The sequence below is a fragment of the Zootoca vivipara genome, chromosome 12 (genome assembly GCF_963506605.1).
Source record: "Zootoca vivipara chromosome 12, rZooViv1.1, whole genome shotgun sequence".
NCBI lineage: Eukaryota > Metazoa > Chordata > Lepidosauria > Squamata > Lacertidae > Zootoca > Zootoca vivipara.
Genome location: NC_083287.1, coordinates 18,863,032 through 18,879,895, shown reverse-complemented (window position 1 = coordinate 18,879,895; position 16,864 = coordinate 18,863,032). Strand labels below are relative to the sequence as shown.

The following is a 16,864-nucleotide window of genomic DNA, read 5'->3' as shown; positions in this document are numbered from 1 at the left end:
ACAGATAGTTTTGAAACTTTGATATTCCATTTCTGGGTTTCAGTACTGATAGGACAGGAAAACTCTGTAGATAACTTTCTTTAATCTTAAATGCTGAGTAGATTATAAGATTTAAAGTAACCCCTCTGAAAGGTATATATTAACAGGACATAAATCCTCTTTTTCCTATTACTAAAATTTAAGAGTGGATATTTACATGTTATTCAAGGGGTTACGGAGACCTCTTAAGTGTAAGTACTACATGTGCATTATGAAATGGATTATTAATAATACATCCTTATCTGCCTTCAACAGAAAGAATAACCACAAGTATCTATGTCTCTTTTATATCTGTCTCAAGTACTGCTTGCATAATGCGTAGCTCCTCTGTTACACTGCTTAGTTGATTAATTTATTGTTCAGAAGAGAGTAAGTAAGAAGCTATATGTTTATATTTTGCTTTTCTATAATACTTTCAATTGATGGAGCAGTATACTCTACTTCACCAGACGTCAGCAGGCTTGTTTAAGGGGTGCATGTCAGGCTGTGCAGCACACACACCTCTGTTCTTCAACAACTCATCACTGCTGCCCAGTCCCCAGCAGCTGCCACCTGAAGTAGCTGAGCTGCCTCACTCTACCTGACAATAGGGCTGGTCTGATAGCAGATATTCTTCATTTAAAATGTGGCTTTCTATCAAATTGTATAAAAGTACACAAGTGTTTTACAGAAATTGCATATTGGGCATGTTTGGGGGAGTAAGGGAGGTAAAGGGACCCCCGACCATTAGGTCCAGTCGTGACCGACTCTGGGGTTGCGGCGCTCATCTCGCGTTATTGGCCGAGGGAGCCGGTTCCAGGTCATGTGGCCAGCAAGACAAACCCGCTTCTGGCAAACCAGAGCAGCACATGGAAACACTGTTTACCTTCCCGCTATAGTGGTACCTATTTATCTACTTGCACTTTGACGTGCTTTCGAACTGCTAGGTTGGCAGGAGCTGGGACCAAGCAACGGGAGCTCACCCCGTCACAGGGATTTGAACCGCCAACCTTCGGATCAGCAAGCCCTAGGCTCTGTGGTTTAACCCACAGAGCCACCTGCGTTTGGGGAAGTAGAGCAGTCTAAATAATTATTTGTGTGCCTCCTCAATGTGAGGTCCGGAGGGTGGCAACACGAGAACAGGCCTTCTCTGTAGTGGCTCCCCGTTTGTGGAATGCTCTCCCCAGGCAGGTTTGTCTGGCGCCTAGATTATATATTTTCAGGCGCCAGGCAAAAACATTCCTTTTCAACATGGCCTTTGGCTGATTAATATTCTACAGCCTTTTAAATGTGCCTATGGGAAGGGAGGTTGATTGTTTTGTTCTTTCCTTTTACTTGTTTTCATGTTTTTATCCTGTATTTTACTCTGTGAACTGCACTGAGATATTATGATAAAGGGTGGTATATAAATCAAATAAATAAAAATAAAATAAAATAAAAATATGATACTATACATTGGAACCCCCTTCCACAATTTCCCCATAATGAATCAGATCCTAAGCGGAAAACACACGAGTCAGAATTCTAAAATGCGAAGTCATCCTCTGTATAAAGGAAAGTTATACAGACCAGTTAAATTATCCCTTCACAATATCTCTCTCCTCCCCACTCCTGTTTCTAAAAACAGGCAAAGATGAAATCATCTTCACATAGGTCTAGTTCAAATGCAATGTGAAAAAACGATGGTTCCATGCATTGATAGGGAATCTGTGCTGTGGCCCTCCCTATATTGTGGGACTCCAACTCCCACCAGCCCCAGCCAACATATTCAATGGTCAGGGCTTGTAGTCCAACAACATTTGGAAGATCATAGGTTCCCCATCCCTGGTTTAATGGGAGTGAGTGGTATGCTGGTACACACGGCTCATCAGATCCCACTTCAGTTCTGCCTTTGCTGCACTGGGACAAAACAAGCCACAGACTGACTTAACATTATGTGGGTTTGTTTCTTTCCACACTTGCCCTCACAACCCAGGATTAAGACTCACCCACAATAAAGTTGGAGCAACCCGTCACAACTTTATTAACAGACCAAAAGGATCTGCGGCAAGGGACTAAACATATGTGGGATAAATTTCGTTCGAGAGAATGGGAATGTCTTGCTTTCAATGTTTGGGCAACACCACCCTGGCTCAAATCCAGACCACATCTTTTGAACAGAGAGAGGCTTTTTAGCTAGCTGCCAAGAAGGTGAGGCGAGGGAGGAGCCTGTTTCCCTACAAAGCCAAGCTCTCAAGCTGGCCAGCAATGCAAGGTGGGTAGACAGAGAACCTTCCCAAAATGTGAATCAGGATGCTTAGCTTAAAGCCAAATTCCTCCCCAGCCCACACAAAATGCTACGTTGTGACAAAGCAGCAGCCAATTAAGCCAAATTAGCCACACATCCCAGATCAGAACAGTACATAGTAAGAGGCGAAATGCACCTCAAGCGGCTACAGCATTCCCAGTCAGTGCCTAATGGCAACTGGTTAATTCTGCACTGTCCAAAGGGTGGGTTGCTAAGTGACCAGCAGCAGAAGGGAAGAGTTCCGTTTATGCAACACACTTGCCCACCTCTCATTGGCCTAAGGTGGCATGATGAGCAGCCTAATTCTCCTCCCATCCAGGGGCAGCCCCATGAGCTGTCTTCTTTCCAGGTGGGGTGGGACAATCTCACTCCCCTCACAATAAGCAGTGGAGGGACCAAACTGCAAGCCAAAGCCAAGACTTGGTCTTAACTTACTGCTTCTGGTTTGTTTGAACGAAACAAACGGTTTGATGCTCATTTGCCTTACCATGGTTAATTTTAATTATGGTTTAATGTTACACATGAACTGGGTCAAGGACTCTATTGACTTTCTAAAGAAGGCATGAAGAAGAAGTTATCCAGTCAAGTGCCCAAATTTACATGGCTGAGGTATCTATTCCACTTGAAAGGACATTTGCAAAACAGCTGCTCATTGCACCCAGAAGCCTCCACCCTCAAAGCTGTGCCCATCACCTACAAAAACATATCTATTTGTGCAAATTATATATAAGCCAATCTTCTCATACAATTGCTCCCACATTGCCCTAGTGAGGAACAACTTACAATAGAACAATATACAGTACCATTTAAATGAAAGAAACAGCAACAGGATTTTACTGTTAATAGAAATATGGCTGCTCTTTAACTTCAGGGAAGGCGGACCATCTCAAAGTACAGGAAAAAGAATTAATAAGCTTTAATATATACTTTAAGTAACACAGGAAATGTTTTCTGCTAAGTTGTTCAGCCTTAATGTAGGACTTTGTAAGCAAAGCAGGCAGGGGTTCTATGTGGTTTATTTTTATCTAAGCTCACTTTGTTAGAAAGAATGTATCCACAGACAAAAACTGCTTTATTCGGTGAAAAGGAAGTGAATAGCAAGAGGTGTTTGCTGCTCTGCATAAATCCATTATCTATAAATATATCCTCAACACTTTATTATGGACTGTGCTAAAGTTGTCAACAAAACTACTGGGAGGAAGCACCCTCAGTAGAACTGGGAGAGCTTATCTACTTGTACATGTAATGCCCAGATTAACTAAAACCAGAAATGTTTCGGTAAAGTTATTTCTCAAGTTCATTTCAGAGCAATTGCTTAATACTCAGGTTTGAAATTCCTAGACTCTTTGGAACCAGGGTTCAAATCCCAGTGAGATCACATCTTCCTTTCAAGATATAAATAGAAATAGTTGCCGTTTCAAAAGTATTTTGGAAGAAACCTTAAAACACAACCAGGCATTAAAATCCACATGCAAAATACCATCAGATTTACTTGAATTTGGAATGGTGGCAACAATGCCTTCAGTTTTATACAGGACACTATTCAAATGCTGCCAGCCACTGGGGTAAAATGATATAGTGAAATAGCAGGAGGATCCAGTTACTTCAATTTAAAGCTATAAGACATGCTTGTTCAGAAAATATATATGCAAGATATTTTCCCCCCTCTCCACTTCCTTCCATAGAGTAATGATACTCCTAGCACATTGGATATGGGCAGAATGTAAAAAGTCCTTGAAATGCCCTTCACCACCCATCCATACAGCCAGATTTCGGTTATTTATAGAAGGAACTCAGTTGTCAGGGCTCTTTCTTTCCCCTTCATCCTGTGAAGCAACGAAACTAACAAGGCTTTCACATTCTCAGACTGCCAACATACCAACATTCAGTTTTACAATACAGTCATGAGTATGTGTAGCAGTAGCCCATTAGGAAAACTGACAGAAAGATAATTGATGCTCTGGCACCAATTGCTAGTTACACAATTAAAAGGAATTTATTCTACTCTTAAGAGAGTGCAGAAGGTGAACATTTCCATTCAAAACAGAGCCTTGATTCAAACATTCAGTGCCTGCCGGGAGACCCCCTCCAGGCCACCATAAAGATAACATCAATGCTCTTATCACACATTCAGTGAATGCACAAGAGGAGGTGGTAGGGAGGTAGAATGGCAACAGCATTCCCGCTCCAAACCTTCACGGGTTCATTTTGAATGTAGGAATCAAAACCCGAAGAATACAAATGCACATAGTTAGGGCTCTCCTGGGATGACTGAAAGCTCTATTTTCAACTCCAACAGCACCACCACCCGGTTTGCCTATCAGATGAAGAGAGTCCTGTGCTTGCACATATAATCTCTTTGCTCATTTATTCAAAATGAATTATCTGTGTATAATATATGCTTAGGACAGGGAGTGCCAGCGCAGTCCCATTTCCACCACCCCTTCCTCCTTAGACCTGCATTCAACAAGACTCCTTTGGGAGCCTCCCGCACATCTGCCTCTCCTGCAGATGTGGAAACTGACTATGGTTTGTCAGGAGCAGCTCAGGATTGAGATGAACTTTGCCAGGGACACATCACGGTTGGCTCTCTGTGCCAGCTAAGCAATTTCAGGAGAGTTTAGAAATGCTCCTTCCACAGTCGCATACGATCACTCTCTCTTTCTACTTCTTCCAGCACAAGTATTTGTATTTCATTCCAATCCATGAGTGAAGTTAGCAAAACAGACAAATGAATGAAAACCCAACAACCACATAAACAGTTGCAAAAAAAAGGAGAGGGGAGACTGTACAAAAGTAACAGTGACTTTATTCTAATAGCAGACTGATGCTAATACAGTAAGATTCCTTCAGAGCTCTCAGTTCTTGAGTAATTTACATTGGAGCACTCCAACCTATTTAACAGGTCCTTAGTGCTGCAGCAATACTGCTCTGAGGCTTTTTTAAAGTTATGCAAACTTAATATGCGATGTCCATAAAACTTTACAAGCTTAAAACTGTTCTCCAGACAGTATATTTATGAGTAATACATCTTTAAATGCCATCTCTCTGTGTCAGTATTATATATCATATAACACATCAGGCACTTCAAATATCTTTTCTTTGGCTTTCCCAGCTATAGCCCAGCCATCTGTGGGTATCAAGGGTCACTGACATCAAAAGAGTAGGAGATAAAAATCAAATAAAACATAATGAAATACTATGGCACCTATTTTTAAAACTCTCTATTCACATGTAATATTTCAAAGCATTATCGTGGGGCTTTGGAAAGCATTGTTAATCGCTAGCGTTCCATGGAACACAAGTGTAAGGCTTTCTCATAGCCGGCTACAGAAAATTGAATATTTAAGCATATTTATTCAGACACCATGCATGTGCAAATGTTGCCAGTTCTACAGGAGACCACTAAAAACCAGTGTGCCTGCCAAGATCTAAGCCATATCATTTATATGCAAACCATGAAATTTCAGCTAGTCACACATTGTCAGGTAAACAGACTCAAACATTTTTGTGATTTGCTTGAGATTTTGCCACGGGACCAATACAATACATAGCGATATAACATTGCAATCCTGTGCATTTCTACTCAGAAATAAGTTTCTTACTCCCAGGTAAAGGGATATAGGATTCCAGCAGAGCTCTTTTATCTGTATAGTTGTTTCAAAGGTTTTCCTTTACAAATTAACATAGTGATTAGAGCATCGGGCTAGGAGCAAGGAGATTAAGGTGCAAATCATCCTTTCAGCCCTGAACATCACAGGGTAAACTTAGGCTGATCGTGACCTCTCAGTCTAATCAAGTAGCAGCCAATGTGGCAGTACAGGGCTGCAGAACCCCCTCCCCACACCAGTGTTGCTACAGGCTATCCCCATCTTCCCTGCCCCAGCCTTGTCCAGGTAAGCCTTTGCCAGGAAGCCACCTTTGTAGCTTGGGGGAGAGATGGAGAACAATGCTTGCCACCCTGAACAACCTGGGAAAGGGAGGGAGAGATTAATACACAACGAATAACAAACTCCCAGCAGCCCTGACCTTTGGCTGTGCCAGCTGGGACCAATGGGCACTGAAGTTCTACAATATCTGTAGGGCTTAGGGCAGTCCTACCATTAGGCAGAGTGAGGCAACTGCCTCAGTTGGCAAATGTTCTGGGACAGCAGCGGCAGCCCCTGGGCATTTGCTCCTGAGCCCTCAGACTTTCCCCCTGTTGCCACATGGCCTCTCGTGTGCCACCTGTTCTGGCCTGCTGCCTCACATCTTGTGGAGGACGTTATCCCATCACTGGGAGACTGAAGCTGGGGAGAGGAGTTTCTCTCTTATCTCCAACTACACTCTGTAGGAAGAGCACACACCCTTATTTTCAAGGAAAGGAAATGAGCGTGCGTGTGCAAAATTGTGGTGTGCATAGTTGCGGTGTGTGCACTGTAGATTCTCCACAATGCAAATCTGCCCACAGGCACCAAAAAAGATTTGCAACCCCTGACCTAATGTCAGGGGACCATCAGGGGTCAGCAAAGAGCCTAGCCAGAAGGTGCAAGGGCTCTGAGATGCTGACAGGTGGAAGCATCGCTCAGAGAGAGTAGCACGGAGCCTGGAGCAAGGGGTCAGAGACGCTGACAGCTCAGAACTTCCCCGGGGAAGGTCCGGAGCGTCAGATCAGAGCGCTGCGGAAGGGGAGGGGTCAGTGGCCAAAGAGCCCAGTCAACAGTTGAGTAGTTCAGGAGGGGAGGGGAGGGGACCACCATCGCCCCTTCCCCCCAGCAACACGGGGGGGGGGTGCCGGGAGGAGATGAGGAGACTCAGGGCACCAAAGCTACTTTGGTGGAAGAGGTTCCGCCGTCCGGCACTTCCGGATTCTGACTCAGACTGAACAGTCATGGACATTTTCGCTCTGTCTTGTATATAGTTGTAAAATAAAGCCTTGTAGATATTACTCAAGGTAGTCATGTGTGGTGACTTGTGGGAAGCACCCTCAGCACCGTTACACCTAAAGACATACTCTATCAAATGAGAATGGCGCACACGTGTGAAATTAGGCAGCCTATATTTGTTTAAAAACGCAAGAGAGGTTTCTGGGAAAGGATCAGTCAGCCACTGCTGAAGTTATAACTGGTTATTTGGGATATATATATATACAAGCACCCTCCCCAGTTAAGCAATGCAAACCTATTTTGTATTTGAAATGAGAGAACATTTTGTACTCAGGTGTGATAAAACTGAACTGCTAATCAGCCACCAGAGACTACAGTGGGGCACCAGGGAAGAGATGATCTCTTCTACTCTGGTTTGTTGATTAGGACCAATATAGAACTGCATGTATCTCATAGCCATGCCCAACAGATTGAAGGCCATGTGCTTATTGTCACTGCTGAATTTGATCTGGTGCTTTCTTTTAAGTTACAAAACAGAGCCCTGGATTGGGAACTGCACCAATTGTTAAACCACGGAGGAGACAGAAAAATCAGTCAGGAAATTCCCATGCTACATAATCATCACCCGCAGCAGGCTAATTAAATAAAATAGTTCATTACTGCACTCAATTTTTACTTCAGCAAATCTACAGCCTTATTTTTTAGTATTTTAACAGGAGAGCAGGCAGTCTCTTTGGGACTCTTTAAGAATGTTTTAAATCTTTAATTTCATGAGTTTTACGACTCACCAAATAGCAAGATAATAAAAAGCTTTGTTAGCACCAACTTTCAACAATGCTGCGTCTTGAAGATGCTTTGGCTGCTACACCGGAAAGTCTAGAAACTAAAAGCCTGTCTCAAAATTCTACCCAGTTGTTAAAAACTGAGAGCAGTAGTGGTACGGGGGATAAGATGGAACCACTCTCCAGACAATAATGTCACGCCTGATAACCTGAACTGTGATTGGGGTATGGTGGAGCAACAGTGAGCTTGGGACTGCATGGATATACTAGAAGGGCCAACCAAGCACTCCACTTGGTGTACCTGAACAACCCCAAAGTCACTGCTGGCCCAGCCCAGCCCTTTCCAGGGAAGCAGCAATGACGGCAGTATCAGTAGTGTGGATCCTCAGCTCTGCCCCATGCATGGGCCAGAGTTGAATACGAAGGGGATGTAAAATGGAGCAGCCACTGGAGCTCCAGCTTTAGGGAAGGTTGACTGAGAGAAGAATGGGCTGTGCAAGAGAGTTCCGATCACCATGTGTGATTGATATATGCATCCAAACATAGTGGCGTGGCATGGGTTGTCAGCACCTAGGGTTGGGTGGGTGGGTGGGAGGGAAACGAACAGGGTACACATGCACATTCAACTGCTTAATGGAGTCCACATCACCCAGGAGATGGCAGCCACAGAGAGAAGAAAAGAAGAGTTGTTCCATTGTCTGGAGAGGTAACTTCCTGGTTCACATGGAGAGGCCATTTTCAATGGAGCCCAGCGACGGAAGTGCATAGCTGTATTGAGGCAGCACTGGGTGTTGAAATCTTGTGCCCCTAACCATTTTGCACCCTGGGCAACTTCCCCTGTGGGCGCTCCCCACGTTACTCCGATGTCCAAATGATACACTACTAACTCCCCTAAAATGTTACTTAACTGGAATTAAAAAGTGCAGTGTTTGTTCAAGTGATTAAGGAACAAAGTTGGTAATTGTTTTCATCCAATCTATTGCACACAAAATGTCAAGGAAGAAAAATATGTCATCATTAAAAGGCAGGCAGGCTACCTTCAGAAACTGTAGGGAAACCATAATCATGACATATATTATGAAGCCAATGAGACAAGTAGAATTAGAGCAGATGTCATGCCAGCCATACTAGAATAATTTAAAGAGTTAAAGCAGTGAGTGCAGCTGTCACCCCCAGCACCCACTCAGAAACACTCCTGGTGCCACACTTAGGGCAAAATGAAGCATACTAGACCTTCTTTAACCTTCATGTGGCACATGAAGTTGGAATGCAACCTTTCCTTTGACCACGGGCGAGATCTATAAAACCGAGTTATTGGGTTTTTGATAGACATCTCTGTGCTTGGCAAGTCACAAGTTGTTCATCTTAAGTTTCACAGACAATTCAGTTCCATCCCACTGCAGCAGAAGTTCTTAGATTTCTAAAACAGTTTTGGCATGTGGAGGGAGTTTCTGAGCATTTGCAGAACAAGTGTATTTAAAAAAGGAGAAACTGAAGTACAACACTGTGGCAGATGAAATTAGAAGAGACTGTTCAGCGCAGAGCTGTCAGCACAAATATCTGAAGTCGGAAAAATAGGGAGAGAACACTGAAGGTGGCACATTTAGGATAAGCAAGAGGACCAAGCTCCAACTGAGAGCAGAAACTGGGCACAGCTTTCTTATATGCCCAAGGAGTGGACCAGAGAAGAGAGGCAGGGAAGCAAACAAGAAAGCTACAAAGCTTCTGTGCACCTCTTACACAACATTGATGTCTGCTGTCCCCATAGACGTGCCAGCACATAGAAATTATATTTTGAAAGGCATAAATAGAAGAGCATATAATTGCCACAGTTCTTCAGACCATAGTAACAGTGGCTGGTGAGGCAGCATGGGTAGGGCACCATTGTTTTCCCAGCTTCCCAAAACAACAGGTTATGCTGGCGCTTACAAAGAGGGAAATGGGCAAGGGTGAGATACAGGAAGATTGGCCCAATGGAACACATGCCAGTGAAGCCCATCTGATGCTCCTGCCACCATGCACTGTATCAGACCAAGCTCTCTTTTGCTCACCCATCCACTCTCAATAAGTGCCAGTGACCCACTGTGTTGCAAAGCAACGGTATCTTATCCATACTGCCTAATGTCTATCAGCTCCATCTGGTACGCAGGCTGAGACCCTACCTGTCTGCAGACTGTCTAGCCAGAGTGGTGCATGCTCTAGTTATCTCCCGCTTGGACTACTGCAATGCGCTCTACGTGGGGCTACCTTTGAAGGTGACCCGGAAACTACAACTAATCCAGAATGCGGCAGCTAGACTGGTGACTGGGAGCAGCCGCCAAGACCACATAACACCAGTCTTGAAAGATCTAAATTGGCTCCCAGTACGTTTCCGAGCACAATTCAAAGTGTTGGTGCTGACCTTTAAAGCCCTAAATGGCCTCGGTCCAGTATACCTGAAGGAGCGTCTCCACCTCCATCATTCTGCCCGGACACTGAGGTCTAGCACCGAGGGCCTTCTGGCGGTTCCCTCGTGGCGAGAAGCCAAGTTGCAGGGAACTAGGCAGAGGGCCTTCTCAATGGTGGCGCCTGCCCTGTGGAATGCCCTCCCAACAGATGTCAAAGAGGAAAACAACTACCAGACTTTTAGAAGACATCTGAAGGCAGCCCTGTTCAGGGAGGCTTTTAATGTTTAATAGATTATTGTGTTTTCTTTTTCTGTTGGAAGCCGCCCAGAGTGGCTGGGGAAGCCCGGCCAGATGGGCGGGGTATAAATAATAAATTATTATTATTGGGTCACTACTGGACCATAGAGTTGTAATCCAACAACCTCTGGAGGGTCAGAAGTACCCCATCCCCGCTATACAGAAAAGGAGCAGCAAGCTCAGCATGCTTAGGATACTCCCTGGGCAAGATGCTTGGTTCCTTCTGCAGACCCAAATATACAACCTCATGCCCATGACACTGGTACTGTATTCTTTTCCTCCCTATGAGAAAGTGGAGGAGTTTAGAGCACATGGAAGAGAAAGGAAAACTAGACATCTGTGATACTGAGAATTCACTGAGAATTCACAGAAACAAAGCTATAGGCAATAGACTTTGAAAAGCCATGGGAAACATGCAGTACTTTTGCCTGATCCTCCCTATATCAATATTTTCTACTAACTAATTTATATCATTGGCAAAAAAAACCCCAATTTTGTTCTTGCCTTAGCAGTCCCCCATTTGCTAAAATGTGGTTTATGCTCAGGGCGGGATATTTTTCACTCTCATATGCAGATGCCCATTTGACTCCAAAACGATGCACACCTGCCACTGTGAGATTTTGTATCACTCAAGCAACTCTGATAAAATGTTGTGGGGTTGTATCCAATGCTAGTAATGTGCAGAGTAGACCCATTTAAATTAATGGGTTCATAGACTCTTAGGTCCAATAGTCAAATATGGCCCTTTATGTCCGAGCTAGGGTTAGAGCAAATATTTTACCCATTTCAATTATCAAGCTGAAAATAAGTAAAAGTATCTCCTGAAAATTTTAGGATATTCAGTTATGGATAAAGAACTCATTAGTTTTGAACATATTCGATTTCGCCCCTCAATCCCATCCACTTCCATTGTTTTTGCTAACTGCTTCTGCTTCAACAGCTTTTCTTCTTGTTGCTGATTCATTCTTGCATTAGTCAAGTAAAGTATGTGACCTGAGCTAAGAAGGGACTATTTAGCAAAGATTGTAACTGGGACATGATGATGTCAGCGAGGATAAACAAAGCCAGAAATCAGCATAAGAGGACAGTTTTTGACACTGCAGAAAACATTCCAAAAACTTACTGAGTCTTTTCCAAGGCTGACCTGAATACCACTCATTCTATTTTGCTGCCCCACTCACAGGCAACAAAATGGGGGTGGGGGTGGGGGAGAAAATGGTTGGCTGCCATTTACCCCATAATTCCAGTAGGAATTATGCCCCCAAATATTTTTTTAAAGCAGTAAACTGGGAACTAGATTAGTTCTAGCATGAACCAATATAGCAAATGATACTTTTTGTCTCATTGTGCTGCAATGAGCTCTCTATGCAATGAGAGACAGTGTGGTGTAGTGGTTAAGAGCGGTACTGTAGTCTCATAATCTGGTGAACCGGGTTTGCTATCCCTGCTCCTCCACATGCAGCTGGTGGGTGACCTTGGGCTAGTCACACTTCTTTGAAGTCTCTCAGCCCCACTCACCTTACAGAGTGTTTGTTGTGGGGGAGGAAGGGAAAGGAGATGGTTAGCCACTTTGAGACTCCTTCGGGTAGTGATAAAGCAGGATATCAAATTCAAACTACTCTTCTTCTTCTTCTTCTTCTTCATACCTAGAGAGTAATTTGGCTCAGACTTTTTCTCAAACTGGCACCTAGCAAGTAGTAGACTAACAAATGCTCACCTAACAAGAAGGACAGACATTGTACCAGAGCTTATTTCTTCTTTTTCCATTGCAATTTTGACAAAGACTGCTGGTTCCAATTAATCATTTCTCAGTTTTTACTATCCCATGTTACAAACCTCACCCGAGCTTTCCATGTTGTGTAGAAATAATTCGCATCAGAAACAGAAAAAGGAACGATCGCATCAACAAAGCTGCCATAGAGCATTAGTTTCAAGAGCACGTAAGTAAACATCTGAAAAGACAACCAGAGAAGCTGGGGCACTTACATAGAAGCAAATATGTTCTAGAACAGATGGTGGCTACACTTGACTGCTCCAAGAAGACTTGACATTTTGCCCTATGGCTGCTGGTGTGTGGCTTAGGGAAATGCCCACAAAACTAATAATTTACAGTTGCTCCTTCATAAAACAGCTAAATCATGGCTATTCAAAATGATAAGACAATGAATAACCACATCCAGTTTACAGATTTTTTAAATCCAATTATCTAATTTACAAACATCTTCAGGTGAGTACTACAAAGGTGGGTAGTGATTAAGCATCAGTTGTTTCAAAATTATGCAATGAAAGATCAGTTCTGTCGGGATAAGGCATAACACAAGGGGAGTACTACCTGCAAAGGGCCTTAAACTTTGATTCTGTGGGTAGCAAAAAAGTAAACAAGCCATGTCAGGATTTCAAGCCCATGATTATGGACTGCTGAATGGATGAAGACGTGCCAAACTGAGCCCCTCACAAGATATTAAAATCATTCAGTAGTAGGCTGAATATTCACAATAGTTTATTTTTAGTACCAAGGTTATTGATCTAGGTAGGGGGAAAGGGTTCACCCACATGAAAACCAACTATTTATTTTTTATTTATTTTCCATGCCAGCTTTCACCCACTCTTCTGCTATCGTTCTGCTGCTTCAGAACCACTTTTTAACTTGGAATAACTTCTTCAACATATTTTACCATGGGTCATGTGGTTATGACTTCACTCTGCACATAGCCAATCAGTTTGGCTATCTGACAACTTCCCTGAGGACAAACAAATCTCTTACCATCTGTGCATTATCTCACTCACCAGAGCAACCTTTCCTGACATAATTTCACTGACTGTCAATTTCCATGAACAGAATTTTGTCTATATCCAACAACAGTGACTTACAACACAGGGCTAATTGCTGCAGAATGTACACCTGAATGCACATCCTATTGATTGCATTATTGTATTGTATTAAAATCTGTATGTGAATGTGTCCCTATCCATGTTTAGCAGCAACTAAAAAATTGTGACTGGATTGCAATCAGTTACAGGTAGGTAGCCGTGTTGGTCTGACGTAGTCAAAACAAAATTTAAAAAATCCTCCCAGTAGCACCTCAGAGACCAACTAAGTTTGTCATAGGTATGAGCTTTCAGAAGAAGTGTGCATGCACACGAATCAGTAGGAGCACTTGAGATGTGGTCTGAAGGGAAAGAGAAATAAAAAATACCAGCCGCCAGGAAAACCAGTTATGCTATGAGCAAGGGTAAGAGGGTAACTAACCCATTAACCAGAGGCCTTGGAAAAGGTGAGAAAGTGGTGATGGAGAGTAGAATGGTCCTGACCTAACAACCAGAGGCCTTGGAAAAAGTGAGAAAGTGGTGCAACCTCAAGTTATGGACGTGATACTAGGGAGAGGGGCCTTACAGACAGGGGTTGATGATTCTCACGTGAGAAGCCAGATCAATAAATAACCGGGTATAAAATACACTTCCGTGTTGAAGAGAAATATTTCAGGTAATGTCTGAATGTAAGATAAAGAAGGGTAGTGATTAATGGATATCCATGAGGTTATACATATATGCACAATATATAATAAACGTTCTAGAATCAAATAAATAGGATAAAGTACTTAAATAATACTCGTATGGTGAATATGGTGAATTGCAATCAGTGAGCTGTTGCCTTGATAACAGAATGCAATCTCTTGCAAATACTTTCACATACCTTTACCCCTTGCACATTTTGTCAGGGAAGGAAGTTTATGAGATACGTATGCCACAAGACAGAAAACTGCAGCATTTTACACTAGCTGAAGCTTTAGGACACTCTTCAAGGAAAGCTCCACAGAGAAAGCACTGTAGTAGCCTGGCCTGTAGATTTCACAAGCTTGAATAATGGTTGCCAAATATTATTCAAACAAGCTCATTGCTTACAGATCAGGCATAGCAGATATGTCATCAAAGCCACACTAACGAATATTTAATAATAATTTGAACCATAGCTTCTACTCTTAAATCCAAATCTTAATATTTCTGAAATTTTTAAAATCTAATATTTTACTTTGCACTACTCTTCTAAATTGTACAAGACATCAATAATGGCTTAGCCATACTTAAAAGTGGAACCACCCACTGCACACTTTTTAAAAAGGACTCAAGCACCATTTCAAGAGCATACCTGATGCACCTTCACATGTGAATCTCATCGACAAGACAGAAGATAGCAAATAACTTACCATGATCAGTTTTCGGATTCCCATTGCTGAGCTGCTTTAATCTTTTCTGATGTGATTTCCCATTGTAGTGGATCTGTGCCTGAGCAGCAGAGTTCAGCTGGATGTTGCACACATTGCACAAAGTAAAACTGCTGTGTTTCTTCTCTCTTTCTTTCTTTTCCTCACTGTCATCAGGTGTCAGGCCTGCCTCGCCTTCTCTTTCATGAAAACAAGTGAAATTCGCAGTATAAGGTACACTGTCTTGAGATGGATTAGGACTCCAGGGTTTCTTCATCGTTTCTAAGATAAACAAAAGAGAAAACTATGAGTGATGTGCGTACCGTCACATCGAGCACTTTTGCCCTGTGGAAATTTGGTGATCTGCGCTTGGTGTCAATGGAGCAAGGCTGTGTTTCTCACATGGTATCAGCAATGGCTGGTTGGCTGGTTAGTGTGGCTCGCTGGCCCTAATGTCAGAAAACTCCACTGATTGGCCCCCCTATGGCATGTTAAGTCCCTTCTACACATATAAAGACACAATTTCAGATCTGGTGGGGAATCATATTTTTGACTGCTTCCATTTTCCCTTGATGGCTTAGTATTCTCTTTACAGTGAGTTTATTTAAAATAGAAGATCATTAGAAATTGAACCCATTGCTTGTAGTTTGAAAAGACAGTCTGTCACTCCCACTAATTCTAGTGTTTGGAAAGACTCAACCACAGCTATCACAGGAAAAAACAAACAAACACTATGTGGAACAGCTTAAAGGTCTTCATCCAAATCACAAATAGAGAAATCTGATTTCTAATAATGAATTCAAAAATTACAGACATTGAAGGCTATTAATCTAACTCACATTTGAAGATAGTCTAATTAATTGCTTCTTTGAACTACTCACAGTGTGATCCTATACATGTCTACTCATAAATAAACACCATCAAGTTCAATTAGACTTACTTCAGGTTTAAGGATTGCAGCCCAAGACTCTGCTTTATTCAAGAAATCTAATATATTTTTAAGGCTCCCAAACCTCCTCTTTACACATGCATAGCACAGAATGGATGGCATTTTAAACACTTCACAGGGTAGTGCACTAAACTTTACAATTCTAACACAGTAGATCTTGTGATATTTGGAGTTTTCCCCCCAACGCTGTCACTCGGTAATCATAAATTTCATTAGCTGCAGGGAAATGCTTCAAAATATTAAGTGATTACATCTTAAAGGCTCAGAATCCAACAGGGAAATTTAAAATGTACTAATCCCTAGTAATAATTAGCAGATCTTTATGAAATATGGCCAGACTCCTGAAAGCATAGGCTTGTGCTCCCATACTGAAGACAATGTGATTTGTGCACATTTTCAGGATAAAGGCCCAAGAAATGAAAGTGTTAGAGTTTAGTAACTGGTAAGTTAAGCTGCAGCCAAGAAAGACAGACTCCAGCTGCAGCTCTGCTGGAAAATTGCTGTACAATTTGGACAAGTTACAATATTTCACATCAGTGTAACCAGAGTTACATACTGTGTAAAATGGAGCTATTATCCCTTTTCGGACACATAAAACACTGTGAGAAGTACAGGTGGAGCTTGTGTTAATACCGAGAATTACTGGAACAGATAGAATTTTCAAACACCATTTTTTATGTGCTTCCTTGTGGGAAAGGAAAAGGAAGTAAACATTGGAAAAGACAAATATGACAGAGCTTTTTCTGAGCCATTGCTTAAACATACAAGAGGCACTTACTTCAGACAAAACCATGATGGACACCAAAATTAAGTCAGCCAACTTACCATAACTGGTAAAAACCACAAATTATAGTTGTGTTTATGAAAACATGTATCATTAGTGTCCAGGATTTCAGATATTTTGGTGAACAGAGATCATTGGCCAGCTAAAAACAAAATGTTAAGGAATAAAATGGTCTACCCCTTAAACCAGATATTCTAAAGCTCTTTAACTGCAAGCTTATGCCTCTACTTTCTTCTTTGTCAATCACTCATAGCCGAGTAAGATTGTCTTCCATCAATATGGTCTTAACAGTG

At 42.3% G+C, this 16,864-nt stretch overlaps 1 protein-coding gene across 10 annotated transcripts in view; it reads right to left on the bottom strand.

The window, feature by feature from the left end:
- ZNF385D (zinc finger protein 385D) overlaps positions 1 to 16,864 on the bottom strand; it is a 410,947-nt gene that overhangs the window by 318,724 nt on the left and 75,359 nt on the right. For all 10 annotated transcript variants that reach the window (XM_060280667.1, XM_035129146.2, XM_035129150.2 and 7 more), the window contains one exon: positions 14,842 to 15,120. In XM_060280667.1, the coding sequence (XP_060136650.1) occupies positions 14,842 to 15,115 (274 nt within the window). In that variant the 5' untranslated portion in view covers positions 15,116 to 15,120. The remainder of the gene's footprint in view (positions 1 to 14,841; positions 15,121 to 16,864) is intronic.